This window comes from Pelophylax lessonae (assembly GCF_965119305.1).
Source record: "Pelophylax lessonae genome assembly, chromosome: 2".
Lineage (NCBI taxonomy): Eukaryota > Metazoa > Chordata > Amphibia > Anura > Ranidae > Pelophylax > Pelophylax lessonae.
In genome coordinates, this window is record NC_138769.1 from 145931142 (window position 1) to 145954756 (window position 23615).

Sequence of the window (23615 nt, forward strand, 5' to 3'; positions counted from 1 at the left end):
GCACAGTCCTCAGCATCCCCCCTCTCTATATGCACAGTCCTCAGCATCCCCCCTCTCTATATGCACAGTCCTCAGCATCCCCCCTCTCTATATGCACAGTCCTCAGCATCCCCCCTCTCTATATGCACAGTCCTCAGCATCCCCCCTCTCTATATGCACAGTACACCGTCTTTCTCAGCTCCCCCCTCTATATGCACAGTCCTCATCTTCTCCCCTCTATATACAGTACACCGTCTTTCTCAGCTCCCCCTCTATATACACAGTCCCGCCCGGCTCCCCGGCAGTGGTGACACACGTGCAGTGACAGGCCGAGCAGTGAGGACGTTCCCTGGGCTGGCTGTTATGAAGCCTTGTAGCCCCGCCCCCTGACTCCGCTCCGTGGGCCGGCCTCCTCCAGGCTCCGGGTCTTCCCCCCCGCCCGTGTAGTAGCTCCCAGCTCCGTGAGTCCCTTTTTTTTTCTTGTTGTGTTTCTGTTACTCATCGCCATCTTGTTGCAGCCCTTTTCTTGTCTGGAAGGTCCGCGGGGGGGATCGGGGTGACAGCCGGCATTGTGTGTCCCTGGATGTGTGATCTGGGCTCGGCTCGCCCAGTGGAGGAGGGAGAAGAGCTCGGCGGACCCCCCACCCCCCCGGTGTGTGACTGATCGGAGCTGTGCGGGAGACAGACATGAGCCTGGAGACTCTGCTACAAGCAGCCCTCTTCCTGGAATGGCAGGCCCAGCAGCAGCAGAGGACGCCCGGTAAGGACGGTGTGATGGTGATCGGCATTACAGGGCGGTGGCGGGGTTCTAGCAGCACTTCGTATAATAGCCTGACACAGGCTTGTCATATGACTCCGCACACTACACCACTAACCCCTTCCTGACCGCTCCGCTCATCCCTCCTAACCCCCTCTACCGCTCTCCTGTCACTAGCTTCTCCTTCTATCAATCTCACTGACACCCCGACAACTGTCCGCAGCCCCCCCGAGCCCCAAGCCGCCCGGTTCCCACAGTTTGGGTGGGGGCTGACGGGATGGAACGGGTTACACGTGTCTAGTGACGTGTCAGGCCCCGCCTCTCCCCCCACGTGCATCGGGGACACTCCCTTGGAAAAGGAGAGGGGCGGGGCTAGTGTGAGCGGGACCTGGAGACAGACGTAGGGGGAGGGCAGAGGTTGGGCGGGGCCCGGAGACAGACAGAGGGGGCGGGTTAGGCTGGTTTTGCACGCACACAGTGCGATCCACGTAAGTCTCATCCTCCCGGGCAGAGGCAGACTGCTCCGGGAGGGGGAGACACTGGGCGGATCGTGGGATATGTGCCGGGATATTCCGTACACGGTTTTCTATAGTCTGTCATTATTCCGCATTCCCCGGCTACTGAGTGCACGGCAACATCAATGCAGCAAATGTGTTATGTGGGTAATAATCCCCCCAATGATATCCACATCACCCGGCTCACATCGGCCATCGCCGTCCTGTAATAGGAGGACGTGCTACAGAGAGCCGTGTGTGAGAGTGACAATCCCATCCCCCCCCCGGTAATTAGCCATGCTGTATCCGCAGTGCTGCACACTCATCTGTCTGCTGTTTATTTGCACCGTCCAGGTTGTGATGTATGAGGGAGGAGCCTGCCTTCACCCCCCTCCTCTGTCTGCTGGGGAGAGCCCTGATCACTACACAGGAGTGGGGGAAGGGCAGAGCTACAGGGCAATCCTACATAGACTTCCTGATTGTGGACAGAGAGAGAGAGAGAGCTCCATCACCGTGTCTGCTCTATGATCTGATCTGCGTTCTATGTCTGCTGTATGATCTGATCTCTCTATGTCTTCTCTATGATCTGATCTCTATGTCTGCTGTATGATCTGATCTCTCTCTATGTCTGCTGTATGATCTGATCTCTCTCTATGTCTGCTGTATGATCTGATCTCTATGTCTGCTCTATGATCTGATCTCTATGTCTGCTCTATGATCTGATCTCTGTGTCTGCTGTATGATCTGATCTCTCTATGTCTGCTCTATGATCTGATCTCTCTCTCTGTCTGCTCTATGATCTGATCTCTCTCTCTGTCTGCTGTATGATCTGATCTCTATGTCTGCTGTATGATCTGAGCCCTCTATGTCTGCTGTATGATCTGACCTGTCTGCTGTATGATCTGATCTCTCTATATGTCTGCTCTATGATCTGATCTCTCTATGTCTGCTCTATGATCTGATCTCTCTATGTCTGCTGTATGATCTGAGCCCTCTATGTCTGCTGTATGATCTGATCTCTCTCTATGTCTGCTGTATGATCTGATCTCTCTATATGTCTGCTGTATGATCTGATCGCTCTATGTCTGCTGTATGATCTGATCTCTCTATGTCTGCTGTATGATCTGATCGCTCTATGTCTGCTGTATGATCTGATCTGTCTGCTGTATGATCTGATCGCTCTATGTCTGCTGTATGATCTGATCTGTCTGCTGTATGATCTGAGCCCTCTATGTCTGCTGTATGATCTGATCTCTCTCTATGTCTGCTGTATGATCTGAGCCCTCTATGTCTGCTGTATGATCTGACCTGTCTGCTGTATGATCTGATCTCTCTCTATGTCTGCTGTATGATCTGATCTCTCTCTATGTCTGCTGTATGATCTGATCTCTCTCTATGTCTGCTGTATGATCTGATCTCTCTCTATGTCTGCTGTATGATCTGATCTCTCTCTATGTCTGCTGTATGATCTGATCTCTCTATGTCTGCTTTATGATCTGATCTCTCTCTATGTCTGCTTTATGATCTGATCTCTCTATGTCTGCTGTATGATCTGATCTCTCTATGTCTGCTGTATGATCTGATCTCTCTATGTCTGCTGTATGATCTGATCTCTCTATGTCTGCTTTATGATCTGATCTCTCTATGTCTGCTTTATGATCTGATCTCTCTATGTCTGCTGTATGATCTGATCTCTCTCTATGTCTGCAGTATGATCTGAGCGCTCTATGTCTGCTGTGTGATCTGAGCTCTCTATGTCTGCTGTGTGATCTGAGCTCTCTATGTCTGCTGTGTGATCTGAGCTCTCTATGTCTGCTGTGTGATCTGAGCTCTCTATGTCTGCTGTGTGATCTGAGCTCTCTATGTCTGCTGTGTGATCTGATCTCGCTCTATGTCTGCTGTGTGATCTGATCTCGCTCTATGTCTGCTGTGTGATCTGAGCTCTCTATGTCTGCTGTGTGATCTGAGCTCTCTATGTCTGCTGTGTGATCTGAGCTCTCTATGTCTGCTGTGTGATCTGAGCTCTCTATGTCTGCTGTGTGATCTGAGCTCTCTATTGCCTCGTTTCCACTGAGCGGATCGGTTCGGTACGGTACGCTATTTTGGGTGTTTCCATTATGAAAGTGGCCCATACAACCGAACCAAACCGCACCATTCCTGGTCCTGCTTCAGATGTAGGGCCATAGGAAATGGTACGGTACGGTTAGGGCGGAGCTACTGGTGTCACACGATAGATTCCACTGATTGGCGGACAGGGAAACTCCAATGCTCACGTCAAATGAAAGAGCAAAACAAACACCTCATTTGGTGTAAACCCTGCATGGTCCCTGGTGGCCCGACTTGCAGTGGAAACGCTCACCTGAATAGACCGGACCATTCTAACCCTTCCAAACTGTACCGAACTGAACCGTTCCGCTCAGTGGAAACGAGGCATATGTCTGCTGTGTGATCTGAGCTCTCTATGTCTGCTGTGTGATCTGAGCTCTCTATGTCTGCTGTGTGATCTGAGCTCTCTATGTCTGCTGTGTGATCTGAGCTCTCTATGTCTGCTGTGTGATCTGAGCTCTCTATGTCTGCTGTGTGATCTGAGCTCTCTATGTCTGCTGTGTGATCTGAGCTCTCTATGTCTGCTGTGTGATCTGAGCTCTCTATGTCTGCTGTGTGATCTGAGCTCTCTATGTCTGCTGTGTGATCTGAGCTCTCTATGTCTGCTGTGTGATCTGAGCTCTCTATGTCTGCTGTGTGATCTGAGCTCTCTATGTCTGCTGTGTGATCTGAGCTCTCTATATCTGCTGTGTGATCTGATCTCGCTATGTCTGCTGTATGGTCTGATCTCGCTATGTCTGCTGTATGGTCTGATCTGCTCTCTATGTCTGCTGCATGGTCTGATCTGAGGTTTCCATGTCTGCTGTATGCTCTGCTCTGAGCTCTCAATGTCTACTGTATGGTCTGAGCTGAGTGATCATGTGATCAGTTGACTCTCCCAGTGATCATATGATCAGGAGCCAATCCTACCAGTTCCTTATCATTGCTAAGTGACCAGGATCATTCTGTGACAGCAAGGGCCTGGAATCTTGATCAGTGTGGGGCCAGCTTAAGGGGGCTTTTTAAAGGATAAGTTTACCTTGATATAATAATAATAATAACAGTAAATACACATCTTTTTTTCAGGTAATAAAATTGTGATTTTTTTTTTATTAGCAGTTTGCAAAGCATTGCACTTGCGATCAGTAGATCATGGGTGCAATCTCAGGCTCTTTCAGACTGTCAGTGTCGCTGTGGGCCCATACCTCTGGTACTGGCAGGCAGTTACTGAATGACAGGAAGCTCAATGGGCTGCCTAGAGCGCTCACCAGCTCCCTCATTAAGAACTGCAAGCCGACAATCTCAAAGCCTGTCGGTTCTTGGTAGTTCATTCATTCAACGAACTGTGTGAATGAAGAATGTGGATGTGTGGGCGGAGCAATAAGTGGGTGGGTGGGGAAGATCCTTGGCCTGCTGTCACAATTAGAAGGGGGGATCGGTGGAGGGGCTGCAGGAATAGGAACATTTTATATGTTCTACCCTAAAATGGGTGAAACGTGTTCCCAAAGGCGAAGATATCCTTTTAATGAAAACCTATATAGTGAAAGCAGCATAGGCGATGGTTAGCCATTACTCCTTTTCCCAATGCTTAGATCACACCAATATACAGAATGTCATAGAGCCATTCCCATCAGCCTACACAGAGAAGCTTGCACTTTATGGCCCCTTGCACAGTGATACATAAGGCTAAATTCACACAAAGAATAACGATCTTTATTTTAACTGAAGAGGGCGATCCTTCGCCTTTTGTTAGCATTGTACCAGAGCCTATAGAGTCAGATCCTCAGTATTACAAGGCCACAGTTCTTAGAACTAAGCGCACATTCTTACCATTCAAGATGTATTTATTAATATTAATGTCAAGCCGCAGATCACCTTGGTCTTTGATCTCTGTATTTTCATGAAGTCCTGCATGCAGTCAAACATAATTGTGAGTTTATCCAATCTTCCTTATAAATGTGTGGATTTATCTTGTTGATATACTATAGAGCAATGGTTGTCAACTTATGATTTAAAGGTGGCCTCAAATGTGGCCCTTGACACCACCAAAGGGCCGCACATAATGATCAGTGTATGAATTGCTTGAGAGGACTGTCAGAAATTGCAGACCTAATAGAGGAAATGAGGGTCTGTGAGTGTGGAAATTTTTGGTTGGGCTTATGCTATGGGAGACAATATGAAACTGAGGATATGCTACAGGAGACGATATGAAACTGGGAATATGCTACAGGAGTCAATATGAAACTGGGGATATGCTACGGGAGTCAATATGAAACTGGGGATATGCTACTGGAGACCATAGGAAACTGGGGATATGCTAAGGGAGACAATATGAAACTGGGGATATGCTACTGGAGAACATAGGAAACTGGGGATATGCTACGGGAAACCATACGAAACTGGGGATATGCTACGAGAGACAATATGAAACTGGGGATATGCTACGAGAGACAATATGAAACTGGGGATATGCTACTGGAGAACATAGGAAACTGGGGATATGCTACTGGAGAACATAGGAAACTGGGGATATGCTACGGGAAACCATACGAAACTGGGGATATGCTACGGGAGACAATACGAAACTGGGGATATGCTAGAGGAGACCATGCGAAACTGGGGATATGCTAGGGGAGACCCTACGAAACTGGGGATATGCTAGGGGAGACCCTATGAAACTGGGGATATGCTAGAGGAGACCATGCGAAACTGGGGATATGCTAGGGGAGACCCTACGAAACTGGGGATATGCTAGGGGAGACCCTATGAAACTGGGGATATGCTAGGGGAGACCCTACGAAACTGGGGATATGCTAGGGGAGACCCTACGAAACTGGGGATATGCTATTTGAGGCTAGTAGAGATCAATGGTATAAATGGCAACTGCTTCAACCTATAAGTGACCTTTACAGAAAGGAGCATGTGGAAGGGCGAGGCATGTCAAACCACAACAAAGAAAAACTCCCAGCTCACTTACCAGCCAGTCTGCAACAAACTGAATTGTCCTGTCTAACCGCTCACAGTAAAAACAGGAGTTTAGTTTGCACAAATTTGCAAATAACATGCATGAGCTGCAGAGGCCACATCACGGCACCCCAGTATTATCTGCAGTCCTAACTCTATACATTTTAAAGGGCTTCTATAGTAGGAGCACATATATACCGTATTTTTCACCATATAAGACACACTTTTTCTTCCCTAAAACTGGGGGGGAAAAGTTGGTGCGTCTTATACGACAAATACACATTTTGCCTGCCAGAGGACTAGCCAGAGGAAGTCCTTGCCACCCTGGCCCCGCTCGCGCCTCGCGCTCGCTGAAAATATACGCTCAGTCATAAATAACATTAGCTGCCCTGAAGTTGAACGAGTGGGCGCCTGCTGCGCCTAGTTCTCCTGACTCAGACTGACTGACTGTGACTGTCTGAGCCGAGCACGGTGAGCAGCAGCAGCGGGTGGCGCCGTGAGCCGCTGCACAGCTAACCAATCACGCATGCCTGCACACCTGATTGGTTCGCTGTGCCGCTACTCACGACGTGATTGGTTCGCCTGTGCTCACCGCTCTCTCAAGAGAAGAACTAGCTGCGGGCCGGGGATGGATGTCACTGTGTCAGGCTGTGTTCTTCACTTCTTCTTCTACCTGTAACTGTTACCTTAGGTAAGTCTCTCTGCCTCTGGTGGTTTCTGCATGATTTCAATGAAAGGGGTACCTATTTGGTACTGTGGTCCCTACACTCACACAGTTCCCTACACTGTGGGAAATGTTGGTGTCTGCTTCCTGCGTTAGGTGTCAAATCCAGCAGATAGACTGAATTGGTGACCCAATAATTCATGTACCAAGTCCAGGAGATGTAGCCAAAGGATATATGGAAGGCCCCAAAACCTCATTTACCAGGCTAGGAGATAGGATCAAAGGGAAAGGGCAGGGCACTGAATTGGTGACCTCAAAACCTCAGGTACCAAGGCTATGGGATAAGATCATAGAGCACCTAATGGGTGACCTCCCAATTCCCAAACCTCAAGTACCAAGGCCAGGTGATAATACCAAAGGGCACTGAATGGGTGACCCCCCACAATCCCAGGTACCTAGGCACAGTATTTGGTTCAGAATCTTTTTTTTCTAGATTTTCCTCCTTTAAAATTGGGTGCGTCTTGGGTGTTCGCCACCTCCCCCCCCCCCCCCGCTGGCTCGGCGCAGTGTGTTCCCTTTTCGGGGCGCCGGGGGGCGGGGGGTGGGCAGGCCTGGGTCTGACTCGGACCGCCTCGATATGGGACATAGTTGGCTGAAAGTTGCGTAGCGGGATGTGTTATTGTTCTGTGTTCCCTAGGGGACTACGTCCCCGGACCCCCTTTTCATACTATATTGTTATTCTTTATGACAGCTATTATTCTGTTGTTTCATTCTGTATGTTTGTTTTGCACTTAAAACCAAATAAAAATCTATTGAAATCTAAAATTGGGTGCGTCTTATACGCCGGTGCTTCTTATACGGCGAAAAATACGGTAAGTAGTAGTAGTAGAGATCAATGCAATTACCCTAATCAATGTTCCCACTACAGACTGCTGAGGTCTCAGGGCCACACAGCCTATACCAAAGGGCACCAGGGGTATAAAGGCTTTGGGACAGTGTTGCATTATATGATCTTATGTATATGGTTGGAGGTGTGTGGAACACCTAATAGTGCAAGTGGAAGCAGAGATACAGGCACATAAGTAGGTCATTTTGTTTTATTGATTGTGCAAGTTTTTGACTGTATACAAAGTGCGACATTGCTGAAAGCTGAAAATTGGCCTGGGCAGGAAGGGGGTGAAAGTGGCCAGTATTGAAGTGGTTAAAGCTGACCTCCAGCCTTACCTTCTGTCTGTACAGTTGTACAGGCTCCTCCCCTGTACTGATATCCCTTCTGTCAACAGGCTTTGATGAAATCGGTTTAAGATGCTTTTGAGATGATGCAGAATTCACTGACAGGTGTATTTGACTTGCAGTTGACTTCTTCCTGACTGGCTTTATGTAGGTTTGCTTGTGATGCGATTTGAAACTGTCAATTCGCATGACAAATCGCACCGGTGTGAGCGGGGGCTTACAGCTGCTATTGCTAGAAATATATGGTTGTCTAGAGCAAAGTTTCTTAGAGGGCGACGATTATATTTTTTGTATTCAAGTGATGAGATCTAGCAATTGATTTGTAAATTTATTTCCACATCATTGCGACTGCTTCGCATTACTTAAGACATAAAAATATTCCAATAAATTTACAACAAATCGCTAGTCTGTGTCGTGGCCAAAATATTAAGCCTTAACTCAAAACCTAAAAGACTCATCTTCACTTGTTTATTAGTGACCAAATCGCAAAGCAAATCTCCTAAGACTTATGGCCGGAATACACGATAAGAAAATCGGCCAAAAATTTCCGTTCAGCGAACGATCGGCCGATATTCTACTCATTAACCACTCTACAACCGCTCACAGTAATACTACTGCGGCAGAGTGGTTCGTTATCGTCCAGCGACGTAGTATTAACGTCGTTGGACACTCCCCCTTCTGGGCGGCGCTTGCGCGCCGCCGGAGGCTCGCTCCCGCTGTTTTCATTCACAGCGGGAGTCGGGCCAGGGGAGGAGCAGCGGCGATCGCCGCTGCTCTTACCCGATCGTCGGGGATCGAGTCTGGAGATCCGCCCGCTGTGTGTAAACACAGCGGGCGGATCTCCATAGTGACAGGGAGTGACAGATCGGACTGTTCAGCATAGCTGGACATCCGATCTGTCCATAACTCACACAGTCACCTCCCCCGCTACACGTCAGTAAGCACCAGGCATACATTAACCCCTCCCTCTCCAATAAAATTAACCCCTTCCCTGCCAGTGTCATTTTTACAGTAACAGTGCATATTTATAGCACTGATTACTGCAGTAATGTCACTGGTACCCCCAAAAGTGTCAAAAATGTCAGTCAAGGGTCCGATCTGTCCGCCGCAATGTCGCAGTCCCGCAAAAAAAATCGCAGATCGCCGCCATTACGCGTTAAAAAAAAAACACCAAAAATGACAGAAATCTTTCCCTTTGTTAGTAAACGCAATAACTTTTGTGCAAACCAATCAAAATACGCTTATTGCGATTTTTTTTTTTACCAAACATATGTAGCATAAAACAAATTGGCCAAAAATTTTTAAAAAAATTTGTTTTTTACATCTTTTTTGGGGGGAATTTCATATAAAAAAAATGTTAAAAATATTGTTATTTTTTCAAAATAAACGCTCTTTTTTTGTTTATAGCGCAAAAAGTAAAAATCGCACAGGTGATCAAATACCACCAAAAGAAAGCTTTGTTTGTGGCAAAAAAAGGACGTAAATTTCGTTTGGATACGGCGTCGCACGACCGCGCAATTGTCAGTTGAAGTCGCACAGCGCCGAATCGCAAAAAGTGGCCTGGACGGAAGACAGCAAAATCCTCCGGTGGTAAAGTGGTTAATGCCCAGCCATCAATGAGCGATCTCGATATTGTGAACGGAAAATACCGTTTTAAAAAAACGAAAAATTCTGTCATCTCGTTTGCGAATGAACAATATTCTATACATTGGTGTTAAGGTCGTTCATTTAAAATCTGTAGAACATCATCACGTTGAACACTGTTTCGATGGTCGGCGGTCAACGGTCGAGCGATATTCGGCCCGTGTATGTTGGCAACGTTTTTGACCAAAGAACACTTTTTCATAAGTCGGTGGTCGAATGATCGGGCGATATTCTACTCGTCTACAGTCAGAGGCAGCAGTGCCTTACATCTCGCACTGCAGATATACAACTATGTGCCTAGGCACACTCGCAGATCAGGAAGTGCTCTGCTATTTTATAGAAGGAAGATACTTTGGCTGGGCACAGCTTAGGCACAATAAACATGTCTAGAATTTCCCAATAACATAGCAAATTTTCACTTTTTTATGTTTTAGTTGCACTTTAACCCCTTTAGCCCCGCTCACATTGCTGCTACTGCGGCAATGTGGCTCGTTATCGTCTAGCGACGTAGACCTACGTCGCTGGACTCCTCCCCTTGTGGGCGGCGCGCACGCTGCCGGAGGCTCACTCCCGATGTTTTCAGTCACAGCGGGAGTCGGGCCAGGGGAGGAGCGGTGGTGATCACCGCCGCTCTTCCCCGATCGTCAGGGAATCGAGTGTGGAGATCCGCCCGCTTGTGTAAACAAAGCGGGCGGATCTCCTAAGTGACAGGCAGGGTCTGATTGCGGGGTTCAGCACAGCTGAACATGCGATCTGTCCCTGTGTCACTCAGTCACCTCCCCCCACACGTCAGTAAGCACCAGGCATACATTAACCCCTCCCTCTCCAATAAAATTAACCCCTTCCCTGCCAGTGTCATTATTACAGTAACAGTGCATATTTACAGCACTGATTACTGTAGTAATGTCACTGGTACCCCCAAAAGTGTCAAAAATGTCAGTCAAGGGTCCGATCTGTCCGCCGCAATGTCGCAGTCCCGCAAAAAAAAATCGCAGATCGCCGCCATTACTCGTTAAAAAAAAAACAAAAAACACCATAAATGACAGAAATCTTTTCCTTAGTTAGTAAACGCAATAACTTTTGCGAAAACCAATCAAAATACACCTATTGCGATTTTTTTTTTTTTTTTTTTTTTTTTTTTTTTTTTTACCAAAAATATGTAGCAGAAAACAAATTGGCCAAAAATGATAAAAAATTTTTGATTTTTTAAATTTTTTTGGGGGGGAATTTTATATAAAAAAATGTGAAAAATATTGTTATTTTTTCAGAATTTTTGCTCCTTTTTTTTTGTTTATAGCGCAAAAAGTAAAAATCGCACAGGTGATCAAATACCACCAAAAGAAAGCTCTGTTTGTGGGGAAAAAAAGGACGTACATTTCGTTTGGGTACGGCGTTGCATGACCGTGCAATTGTCAGTTAAAGTCGCACAGTGCCGAATCACAAAAAGTGGCCTGGACGTAAGACAGCAAAATCCTCCGGTGGTAAAGTGGTTAATTACAAGCCACAGATGCATGTGAGAAGGACAACGAGCAGTGGAAATTTTTTGGCTGAGCCGTGACTGCTACCACTGTTCAAGGATTCGGATAGCTGCGGGTACCAGCAGTCAGACTACAATAGCCAGCAGTGGAGATTGGTTCATGAATGCAGTTTAGCATGGATCTATAGATTTTCCTCATTCAGCCCCAACAAATCTAAGAGTGTATGGCCTGTTTTACACGGGCTTCAGCTTGTATAAGAGCAGTGTGAACAGCAAGCGTTCTCAAAGCATTTGCAGAGGTTTCAACAAGCTTTGTTTTAAGCTTTTAAAGTACCATTCAGTTCCAGTTTGTAGGTTGAACACAGATCCTAATGGGAGTGGTGATTGTCACTTTAAGTAAGCTGCTAGCAGGCTTCAACAAGCTTCAAGAAGTACAGAAACCTGCTAGCTGCTCATTTAAAGTGGCAGTCAGCACTCCCGCTGCAGCAACAACCGAGATATCACCCTTGCAATCTAGCAACTGACTGATATGTCGCTGGTCGGCAAGTGGTTAAGCTAGAGAAACCCAGGCAATTAGAATTTACTGGATGAACTGGCAATGGCAGTGTCCAGTTTTCTCATGGAAAATGTTTTTCTGCTGAGATCAGAAATTTGACTCTGTATTACAAGTTGTGCTGATATTTTGATTTTATATTCGCCAGTTTCTGGAGCTGGAAAGGAATAGTCATTTTTCCTCTTGTGTTGTAAACCAGGAAAACCAAGTGTAGATTTCTCAGTGTGTTCAAGTGCTACTCTACCCAGGACCCCGCAATCACTATATCTGGTCTCCCACTCAACATGGAAATGCAATTAACTGCTAAATACCCTTTCTCATCAGCAGTATATAGCAGTCTTGTGACTTCTATCAGTGTATGGTTAAAGCTTGTAGGAGGAGTTTTCATTCTCCTCTGACTGTCCGATGAAGCTGTATGACCCCTGACCCCCTGGACAGTGCTTATTGGACCTGTGCCAATCACATGCACCCTTAAAAAAAAAAAACTTTATCAATACACACCAAACTGAGCATGTGCAGAGTGCCTCCAAGGTTCCTGTACTATCAGCAGATGGATTGGGAGAGTGGTAGAAGGGGAGGATCAGAGAAGACAGGATCAAACCGCTTTTTGCACAATGTGCAGGATTAACACATTAGGTCTCACAGTAAAGCCACTTTCACATGGGCTTTCCGATCAGGTCACATGGCCTTTCCGATCAGGTCCGCCTGTCAGTTTTTCAGGCGGACCTGATCGGATGCTTCATGCACCCCTATGGAGCAGCGGATTTCAGCAGTGACATCTCCACTGACACCCGCTGCTGTCCGATCCGATCCTGTCCGTGAAATCCAGACGGATGCAAGCCCTATTTTCCATCCGTCTGGAGGATCGGATCAGACAGGATCAGGCGGTCCGTTTTCATCTGATCTATTATTGAGGAGAGCGGGGATCTGACAGCTCCGTCTCTCAAAGTAAGCGGATACGGACCTGTCATCTGCCTGCTCAGCGGGGATCCGCGGATCGATCCCTGCTGAGCAAAACTGAGTTTGCCAGGCAGAAAGCCCGTGTGAAAGCACCCTTAACCCTATAACAAGCATGCTTTACTGCATATACAGACTGATTTTACTGTTTTGAGTTTAGCACAGCATACTAGCACATTATGAAAGAGTTACCTTGAAACAAAGCCCTCCAGCGGTGCGCTGTCACTGCTGCAAATGCTTCCATCTTCACCCGGTCTTCCTTCCAGGTTCACTCACTGCAGCTGCTTGACTGTCCGAGCTGCGGTGATGTCACTCCCAGCCGTGGCACACAGCTCTGAAGGGACAGTGAGGGCATGCGCTGGTGACATCACAGGCTGCAGCTACAACGAATATCTCCTAAATGGTGCAGGTTTAGGCGATATTCATTTTACCTACAGGTAAGCTTAATTATAAGCTTACCTATGGGTAAAAATAAATAAAAAGAAGGTACTACCACTTTAAAGCGGTTGTATCATCTGTGTAAAAAAAAAAAAAAAAAAAAAAACCCTGCAGGACAATGACATAATGTGCTAGTATGCATTGCAAACTAGCACATTATGAAATACTTACCTGAGAACGAAGCCCCCACACGGTCGCCCGGACACCGCTAAGGGAGCTGACATGTTCCCTCGGGGTCTCTTCCGGGTTTGGTGGCACCAGCGCTGTGAGAGGCTGGAGCCACGATGACGTTACTCCCGCGCATGTGCACAGCAGTTCACTTTCCGGCAAGGAGCTCTGAAGGTCCGGCAAGATACGCCGGACCTTCAGAGCGCATGCACCGCTGGTGTCAGCGGCTGCATGCAGGGTGAATATCTCCTAAACCGTGCAGGTTTAGGAGATCTCAATTTTACCTACAGGTGAGCCTTCTTATAGGCTTACCTGTCGGTAAAAATTAAAAGGCGGAGTATACTACCGCTTTAAGCAGTCCTATCATCCTGTTTAGAGCTGGATTCTGCAGAATAGAAAATGATCATAATGAACTACAGAGGAGTAGATGTTACTCATGTTTCATCATTTGGTGTGGCCTTTTTCTTGTAATTATTGGTAATTGGAAGTTCGGTATAAAGGATAATCTTAAGTGACCCTTTCCTTAATACAAAGATCGGAATTGTTCTACATCATAAAGATACATCCTGTTAAAGCGGCGTTCCGGCCACAAAATCGTTACAATAGATTTTGTGGCATCCGCTTCCTTATTGTCACCTGTAACGGTATTGGATATTCCTGTATTTTCTATTTTTTTTACTTACCTTGTTTCTGTAGAAAATATACTCCCCTTTCCTTCTACTTCCTTCCTCCTCGGCCGCGGCCCGCGCCGTCACTTCCTGTCCCGCAATGCGTCCTGGGAGCTCTTAGTCATTACTCCCAGGATGCAATGGGCAGTGACGAAGGCAGCCGGCCGCTCCTCTCATCGCGTTATTTGCAAACAGGAAATAACGCGATGATGGGTGTCCCTATACTATGCCGATCGCATAGTACTGAGCATGCGCGAGATTTTGCCCTGCATTCACCGGCCTCCTCCCTCTACAACAAGGAAGCAGGGCAGACATTTCCATACTGTGGCTTCGGGAAACCCAGACAAAGATTGCGGCGCTCTGCAAACATTATAAAAAGTAAGAATTTATGATTGCAAATCTATTATTACACTGTATATCACCAGATTAGCTGATGTATTGAAGGGAGGTGGATCACTGTTTGGGGAGTATTTAAAAAAAAAAAAAAACGATTCTGTGGCCGGAACTCCGCTTTAAGTCCTAACGATGGCAGTGCAAGAATAATTTTGTCTGACCTTCCTGGGGTCAGTGTGATTGTCTGTCTGATAACGTGGCTTGTTTAGGCCACCATCAAGGTCAAAGCCTAGGAGCACATTGTTTCCTCTGATCTTATATCACTATTACTAAGCTTGTGAATCTCCAGAAAGGAACTTGTAACCAAGAAAACAAAATCTCCATCAAACTGAAATAATGGACTGCTATGTACTGGGAGCCCACCATTCATGGATTGAGATAATGGCTCATGTAAAGTTTGTATATAGAGTGTCCATGGCCCTAGCATCCAACCTGTGGTCCTTTGACACTTTTTGATCCTACATACATTAATATGTGTTTCCTATTAACCTGTAATAGCAGTGATCTCTAGCAGTCGCATGTAATGTGTCTCTGGTCTATGACAACTTCCTAAGGTATGTCCCAAGTTTCCAACAACTATTGTAGCATGTTCAGTCTCCTAACAAGTCCTATAGTCCTAAGGCAGGCCATAGACGATTCGAATTTCGTTCGAAAATCGTAAATGGCAGTGTTATCGAACGATTTTCGTATCGTTAGTGTGGTATGTAAAACGTTCGATTTTCGTACGACAGCAAAAATTCACATATCCAACATGTTGGGTTTTTTTGCGAAAATCGGCCGAATTTCGTATCATTAGTGGGGGAGTTGTATGATTTCGCCTAACAAAACACAGAACAGTAGGGAGTGTGTCCGGTAGAGATGTGGTTAAAAGGCACAAAAAATAGTGTTTTGTCGTACGATTTTCGGCTCACATTGATGGTACACTCGATGATGTGCACGAGTGCCGCTTTCGTTTATCGAACGATAAATCGTACGTAATTCGAATCGTCTATGGCCTGCCTAAGTCCTAACCATCTCCTGTTGTATGCCTGCAGTCTCTGATAGCTTTCTGTAGCAATATATTATGTGAAGCCATTTGGGGTTGTCAGGGGCCGCACGTGAAGCCCCCTACATCAAGAAAGTTTACCACCACGGGTCTATAATCATCAGACGAGTTGGAGTTGATTTTTTTGGGTTTTAAAGTAGAACTATAGACACAACTTTTTTTTTTTTTTTCATTTTGGATAGAGTAATGCCCCGTACACACGCATTTTCGGCCAACGTCCGATCGGCCGTTTTTCGGCTTGTTAGTATGATGCTTCCGACAACCGACTCCGACTTTTCGGCCGAAAAAAATCTGGTGTGCAGGCTATAAAATTTTTGTTGGCCAACAACACAACGGCCGATTTTCCGTCAGTCAGTACAGATTTCGGCAGACAAAAATCTGATAAGCAAGTCTGGGCATGCTTAGAGAAGAAAAAACACAAAGAAAGTAAACCAACACATGACATCACTTCTGAAGTAGGTTTTTGTTGGCAGAGAAAAATCATGTGCAGTGTAGGCACATTCCAACCAACACAACACCACTCTGGACAAAAGTCGGACGATCGGTCGGCCAATAATCGTTGCGTGTGTACGAGGCATAAGGGAGGGCTATAACCCCTGTCAGAATTTTTTTTGCCATCTGTGTTCCATTGCTGAGATTTCCCTTCACTTCCTAAACGGGAAGTGAGAGGAAATCCCTGCAAATTAAGGGAATTTTTTGGGGAGCCCCAGGTCACCAGAACTAGCGTCCCTATTGGAAAATTTCCTCTTTATTACTTTTCTGGGGACAACCCAAAATCTGGGTTTTCTTTTACTTTCACTTTAAACGATAATGGTAAACAGGATAAATAGAGAGGGAATCTCCTTAACGGGGGCACAGACGGCAATGAGACCTGACAGGGGTTGTAATCCGTCTCCACTCTATCCAAAACTCCAAAACAAAAGTTAAAATTTAAGTTATTTGTCTTGAGTTCTGCATGTTGGATATATCCGAATGTGAATGTTTCATATTTGTCTTGTCTTATGTACCAGGAAGTAAAACTGAAAGTAGACGTGTTTGGTTGTTTTTGATACAGTATGTTTCATATTTTTGCTGCGTGTAAAAAAAAAAAAAAAAAAAAAAAAAATAATAATAATTGCAGGCAAAGATGTTAGGGTTTTTTTTTTTTTTTTATAATCCTTTTTAGTTGCTTCTAGTTTAGGCGGTGACCAGGAAGTCCACAGTTATGTAAAGACACCCTCCCTACCTTTGTCTGTGGTGGAAGCTTTGACTGATTTGGATTATCTTGGCTGACAGACTGCAGTGTTTGGATCTTTTAAATGTGCAAATGCTGCCTGAAGCTTTTGGTGGCCATAAGGATTTGATGAATGGTCAGTGAATACTTTTTTTTTTTTTTTAAATGGTTGTTCGTGAACAAACAGGAAAATCTTTTCTGACCATTTTAAACCAATAGCCTGCAGAGAATATGAAGAGCTGGAAAATAATTTTAAACAATATCTTCTACTTTTGTCTGTTAGGCCCCTTTACGTGGCTCCGTTCCGTCGGCAGAGCCGTTCTGGTCAGCGGGGATTGATCCGCCGATCCCCGCTTAGCAGGCGGGTGACAGCTCCTTCTCCGCTCTGTGTGCAGAGACGGAGGTGTCTGATCCCCGCTGTCCTCTATGGGGGAATCAGATGAGAATGGACCGCCTGCGGTTTCCATCCATCCGAATTTGACGGACAGAATCGGATCGGATGTCAGTGGACATGTCTCCGCTGACATCTGCTGCCCCATAGGGATGCATGGGGCGTCCGTTCAGATCCCCCTGAAAAACTGACAGGCGGATCTGAACGGTCCCCATGTGTGAAAGGTTCCTTACTGATTTTTATTTATTTTTATCCCAGAGTTTTAATTGTATATTCCAGGAACATTCATTTAATCTTGCAAAACACTGACTCATCTATGGTAAGCCTAAAGCCTAGTACACACAGGCCTAATGTCAGGTGACATTGGCCTGTTCAATAAAAAATGGCGGACATTCGGCCCGTGTGTATCACCAGCTTCTGTCAGATGAGCATGCTGGAAAACCAGCAGCTGACCGGCTCCCAACAGTGCTCTGAGCCAATGGCTGAGAGCGCTGACTGGAGTGTTCTGGTTGGGGACGTTCCTCTGTTGAAACAGCAGAGGAGATAGCTGTACTAACATGGGATTGTTAGTACAGCGGCTTCGACCATAGTTGCCTTTTTTTTTTTTCCTTTATTCAACCCGCTGGGTTAAAGAGGTTGTAAACTCGTTTAAAACATTTTTTTTTTTTTTTTTTACAACCTGCAAGAGAAACACATAATGAGCTAGTATGCATCGCATACTAGCTCATTATGAAATACTTACCTTAGAACGAGCCCCCGCCGTGCCGCTCACTCACCTGTATGACGAGCGACATGTTCAGTCGCCCGTCTTCCGGGATCGCGGCATCCGGCTATCTGGCTGGAGCCGCGGTGACGTCACTCCCACGCACGCGCGCGGGAGCCGACGGTCACGGCACGGGGCTCTGAAGGAACGGCACGATCAGCCGTTCCTTCAGAGCGCATGCGCCAGTGACGTCACTGGCTGCATTAAAGGTAAATATCTCCTAAACGGTACATGTTTAGGAGATATTTACAGTACCTATAGGTAAGCCTTATCATAGGCTTACCTATAGGTACAACTTCCTGAGGAGGGTTTACTTCCTCTTCAACTGAAAAAGAAAACTAGTGGTGTGTACTAGGCTTAAAGTGGAGTTCCACCCTATTTTTATACTTACCTCCATCTTCTCGCTCCGGGTCACCTGAAAAAGAAATGGATAATCGCATATTTTTTTTTTTTTTACTTACCTCGTAGCGAAGAAAAAATACTTACCTTACTTCCTCCTTCCTCGGCCGCGGCCCGTCGTCACTTCCTGGCTCTGCAATGATTCCTGGGAGCTGAACGTCATAGCTCCCAGGAATCATTGCGCCTGCACCGGCCCCGACGTCAATTCCGGGTCGCGCGCGTCATCCCCTTCTAAACAGCTTCTGGGCATGCCCAGAAGCTGTAGAGGGATGACGCGCGCGACCCGGAAGTGACGTCGGGGCCGGCGCAGAGCATCGTGGGACCAAAGAAGGGGGAAGAAGACGCCGAAGGGGATCTCGCTGGCTTCAAGCTGCCCACATCTGAGATGGCAGCGCTGGACAAGACGTTTGCAAGGTAAGTATTTGTCCTAACAGGTAAGTGCAACCCGGGACAGATCAGAGGCTAGCCATTGTGGAATGTACTAGCCCTGACTGTCCCGGGGGTATTAAAAAAAAAAAAAAAAAAAAAATCCAGGGTGGAACTCCGCTTTAAGGCTAGCCAGACACGTATAGATTTCTCTTTTAGACTGTGGACTAAACAAGAGAAATGTGTTCGATTCCTCCATCTATGCTGCTTTGGAATCTTTCCTGCCGGCTACTGCATTCTGACAGCTGACACCCCTCCAGCTATCTGAATACCCAAACAGTGACTGCATCCCATTGAATGCTGTTACAGTTCATCCGACAATGTTCCATTCAGCTACTTCATTTTTTTACAAATTTCTTGTTTGTACCACTGGATGTGTCAACATGGCCATCCGCGTTTCACACTGTGACTAATTTAGCAGGAAAATACAAGCCAGGTATGGCTGAGGCGTGTTCACATATATGCAAATTGGATGATGGTTTCCCCCACATCCATTTCGCATGACAGGCCAGTGTGGCCGGCTCTCAGTAGAGTCGGTTCACACAGGTCGGGGGGGCCACGGTCCGGATTGCAGAAGGGTCCTGTGTGTCTTTAGGTCCAGTTCAAGTGCAAAAAATTCAGGCCTGAATTGCACCTGAACCAGTGAACAAACACACATCAGAGCCCAGGCACGAACCGATGGCTGAACATTGTGGGTTTAGTAACACTTTAAAGCGGAGTTCCACCCTGGATTTTTTTTTTTTTTTTTTTAATACCCCCGGGACAGTCAGGGCTAGTACATTCCACAATGGCTAGCCTCTGATCTGTCCCGGGTTGCACTTACCTGTTAGGACAAATAGTTACCTTGAAAACGTCTTGTCCAGCGCTGCCATCTCAGATGTGGGCAGCTTGAAGCCAGCGAGATCCCCTTCGGCGTCTTCTTCCGCCTTCTTTGGTCCCACGATGCTCTGCGCCGGCCCCGACGTCACTTCCGGGTCGCGCGCGTCATCCCTCTACAGCTTCTGGGCATGCCCAGAAGCTGTTTAGAAGGGGATGACGCGCGCGACCCGGAACTGACGTCGGGGCCGGTGCAGGCGCAATGATTCCTGGGAGCTATGACGTTCAGCTCCCAGGAATCATTGCAGAGCCAGGAAGTGACAACGGGCCGCGGCCGAGGAAGGAGGAAGAAGGAAGTAAGGTAAGTATTTTTTCTTCGCTACGAGGTAACTAAAAAAAAAAAAAAAAATATGCGATTATCCATTTCTTTTTCAGGTGACCCGGAGCGAGAAGATGGAGGTAAGTATTAAATTAGGGTGGAACTCCACTTTAACCACTTCAGCTCAGGAAGGTTTTACCCCCTTAATGACCAGGCTATTTTTTTGCGATTCGCCACTGCGTTTCTTTAACAATTGCATGGTCGTGCAATGCTGTACCCAAATACAATTGATGTCCTTTTTTTCCCCACAAATAGAGCTTTCTTTTGGTGGTATTTGATCACCTCTGTGGTTTTTAGATTTGTGCGCTATAAACAGAAAAAGAGCGACACTTGTGAAAAAAACACTATTTTTTACTTTCTGCTATAAAACCTTCTCAATTTAAAAAAATCATTGTTTAGGCCATTTTGTATTCTGCTACATATTTTTGGTAAAAAATCCCAAAAAGGGTATTTTAATTGGTTTGCGCAAAAGTAATAGCTTTTACAAACTATGGGATAGATATTTGGACTTTATTTATTTATTTATTTATTACATTAGTAATGGCGGTGATCAGCGATTTTTAGCGGGACTGCGACATTGCAGCAGATGAATCTGACACTAAGTGACACTTTTTGGCAGAGGTGGGGGACTTGAGTCACATGACTTGACTTAAGTCACCAGTTTGAGGACTTGAGACTTGCTTGACTAAAATTAATAAAAGACTCGACTTGACTTTGACTAAGGGCTCTTTCACACGGCCGCTCCGCTTGTCCGCAAATCATCCTATTTTTTTGCGGATGATTTACGGATATAATGTAAGTCAATGGCATTGCGGATGTCAGCGGAATACCATCCGCTGACATCCGATTTTCCTCCTTTCAGTTCTGTTCCGTTTTTTGGAACGGAACAGAACCCTATTTTTTCATCCGTTCAAAAAACGGAAAGGAAGGAAAATCGTATGTCAGCGGTGTCACCCGCTGACATCCGCAATCCCCATAGACTTACATTATGTCCGTATATCATCCACAAACGGATGGGATGATATGCGGACTTACGGAGCGGATGACACAAATGTCATCCGCTCCGTGAAAAAAAGCCCTAAAGTGACTTTACTTTTTTAAGTTATTAAATATTTGTATTTTCTCAAGATGTGTTAAAGCAAAATGAATGTGCCTGTTATGTTTCTGACACCACAGTCACTTAAAACACCTCATTGTGTTCTGATTTTTAGGACACTGGCTGTTTAACAATGGAAATACTTAACATGTTTTTAGTGAATGTGGTGTTGAAACATGACCGGACAAAGGATTTTATGCTGTTTGGGCATTCAAAGTGTTTCTTTAACCACTTGCCTACAGTGCACTTTCACCCCCTTCCTGCCCAGGCCAATTTTCAACTTTCAGCTCTGTCACACTTTGAATGACAATTGCGCGGTCATGCTACACTGTACCCATATGAAATTTTTATCATTTTTTTTTCCACACAAATAGAGCTTTCTTTTGGTGGTATTTAATCACCTCTGGGTTTTTTATTTCTTACCAAAAAAAAAGAAAATAGACAGAAAATTTTGAAAAAAAAAAGTTTTTCTTATTTTCTTTGAGTAAATTTTGAAAATAAATAAATGATGAGGCAGCACTGATGGGCACTGATACTCTGCACTGATGAAGTGGCACTTATGGGCACTGATGAGATGGCACTGATGAGGTCCTAATATGCCGCACTGATGGGCACTGATACTCTGCACTGATGAAGTGGCACTTATGGGCACTGATGAGATGGCACTGATGAGGTACTAATATGCCGCACTGATGGGCACTGATAGGTGGCACTAATGGGCACTGACAGGCGGCACTGATGGGCACTGACAGGCGGCACTGATGGGTGCACTGATGGGCACTGACGGGTGGCACTGATGGGCGGCACTGATGGACACTGATTTACATTTGGTGTAATCAGGGCACTGATGATCAGTGCCCTGATTACTTGTATTTGTCTCCCCTATGAGGAGGAGCCACTGATCTGCTCTCCTCGCCTCACACACAGACAGTGTGAGGCAAGGAGAGCTGAATAACGGCACTTCCTCATTTACATGTGACCGGCTGTGAATGGACACAGCCGATCACATGGGTAGAGTCATGTCATTGACTCTTTACCGAAACCGGGATTGCGCCGTGTCATAGAAACAGGGCGCGGTCACGATCGCCGATTCGCGTGCCCCCAGGGGCGTGCGAGAGGATAATGGCTACACCGCTCCGCCATCATTTGACGATGGGCAGGTAGCAAGTGGTTAATATGCCAAGAAAAAAGCACTAAGCAGTTTTGTTAATGTTGAAAATAAAACAAAACCTTTCCTGACCACTGACTTTTAACTGATTTAAAGGTGAAAATTGGGGTAGATCAGTATTTTGACTTGATTTGTGACTTGACCAAAATAAATGACTTGATTTGCTTGACTTCTAGCAGGGACTCGACTTGAGACTTGCTTGCTTTTCGCCACAGTAACTTGGGACTTGCTTGAGACTTGAAGGTTCAGACTTGAGACTTGCTTGTGACTTGCACATGTGTGACTTACTCCCATGTTTGCTTTTTGGGGACCAGTGACATTAATACAGTAATCAGTGCTAAATAATATGCACTGTTACGTATAAATGACACTGGCAGGGAAGGGGTTGATCAAGGGGTTAAGTGTGAGCCTAATTGTGCCTACTAACTGTGTGGGGGGGGGGGGAGGGGGGCTCTGTGAAAGGCACACAGAGATCAGTGTTTCAGCTTAGCTGAGACACACAATCTCACTGTGCCTGTCTGACAGGAGAGCCGTCTGCTTTGTTTACATAGGCAGGCGGCTCTGCTGTCAGTTTCCCTGAAGATCGTGGGAGGTTGGTGGCAATCGAGCCAAGCTCCTCCTGCTGTGTCTAATCACAGCAGCGCCGCAGAGACCGTGTGCACATAATCATGTAGATCTACGTGATTATGCGCAGCTGAGCCACCCTGCCGCAGTAAATCTGCGTGGGGCGGTCGGTAAGTGGTTAATTGGCTGGAATGCCTGGTTGTACTGCAAGCAGTATATTTACAGTATTGCTTCCTAAAATGTATATTATATCTATATCTATAGGTGCTCTGCAAAGTCCTGCTTGCTGTATCTTTATAGCCATAGTAATGTGCCTCAAACACACGGCACAGATGTGATGCAGCCCTAACAAGTGGGTTGTGTTGAATGCTTTTAAGGTGTGAATCTGTGCCAATCTGATTTCAGATCAAGGAGCCCTTGAAGTGCCTTCTTCACAAGTTGGTTATACTGCTCGCCTGATAACACTGATAACCCTTGCTGTTTGGTTGGAAGCAGATCATTTACTACAGTCTATCGGTTCACGTGGGTCATGCCCTGCAGCTATTTCTAAGTAGTGATTAGTATCCTTTTACTTCCCCTTAGTTCACTTGTTTCTGACAGGTCAGCAATGGTCCTTTTAAACATTCCTGAAGGTGTTCATAGACATTGGAGAAAAGCTGGCCGAAACAGAGGTTTTCATCACACTTGACAGGCAAAGGTTCTTTAACGCACCGCTGTTCTAGATTCTGATAGTCAATGAATATCAGTCCAAAAGTCTGCCAGCCTGATTGGAGCTTTTTTTTGGAGTTTTCGTATGATAAAGTCTTCTGGTAATGTGAATGTGAGCTAAGTGTTGAGTGATCTTTTCAGGCTGTAGGACTGTACTGGATTTTGTGGGGAAA

The 23615-nt window shown here is 46.0% G+C and overlaps 1 protein-coding gene across 3 annotated transcripts in view; it reads left to right on the forward strand.

The window, feature by feature from the left end:
- The first annotated feature begins 410 nt into the window (after positions 1-410).
- MNT (MAX network transcriptional repressor) overlaps positions 411-23615 on the forward strand; it is a 145323-nt gene continuing 122118 nt past the window's right edge. Inside the window, exon 1 of one of the 3 annotated variants that reach the window (XM_082247005.1) lies at positions 411-739. In XM_082247005.1, coding sequence (XP_082103131.1) covers positions 667-739 — 73 coding nt within the window. In that variant the 5' untranslated portion in view covers positions 411-666. The remainder of the gene's footprint in view (positions 740-23615) is intronic. The other 2 variants (XM_082247006.1, XM_082247007.1) reach the window with 2 other exon arrangements.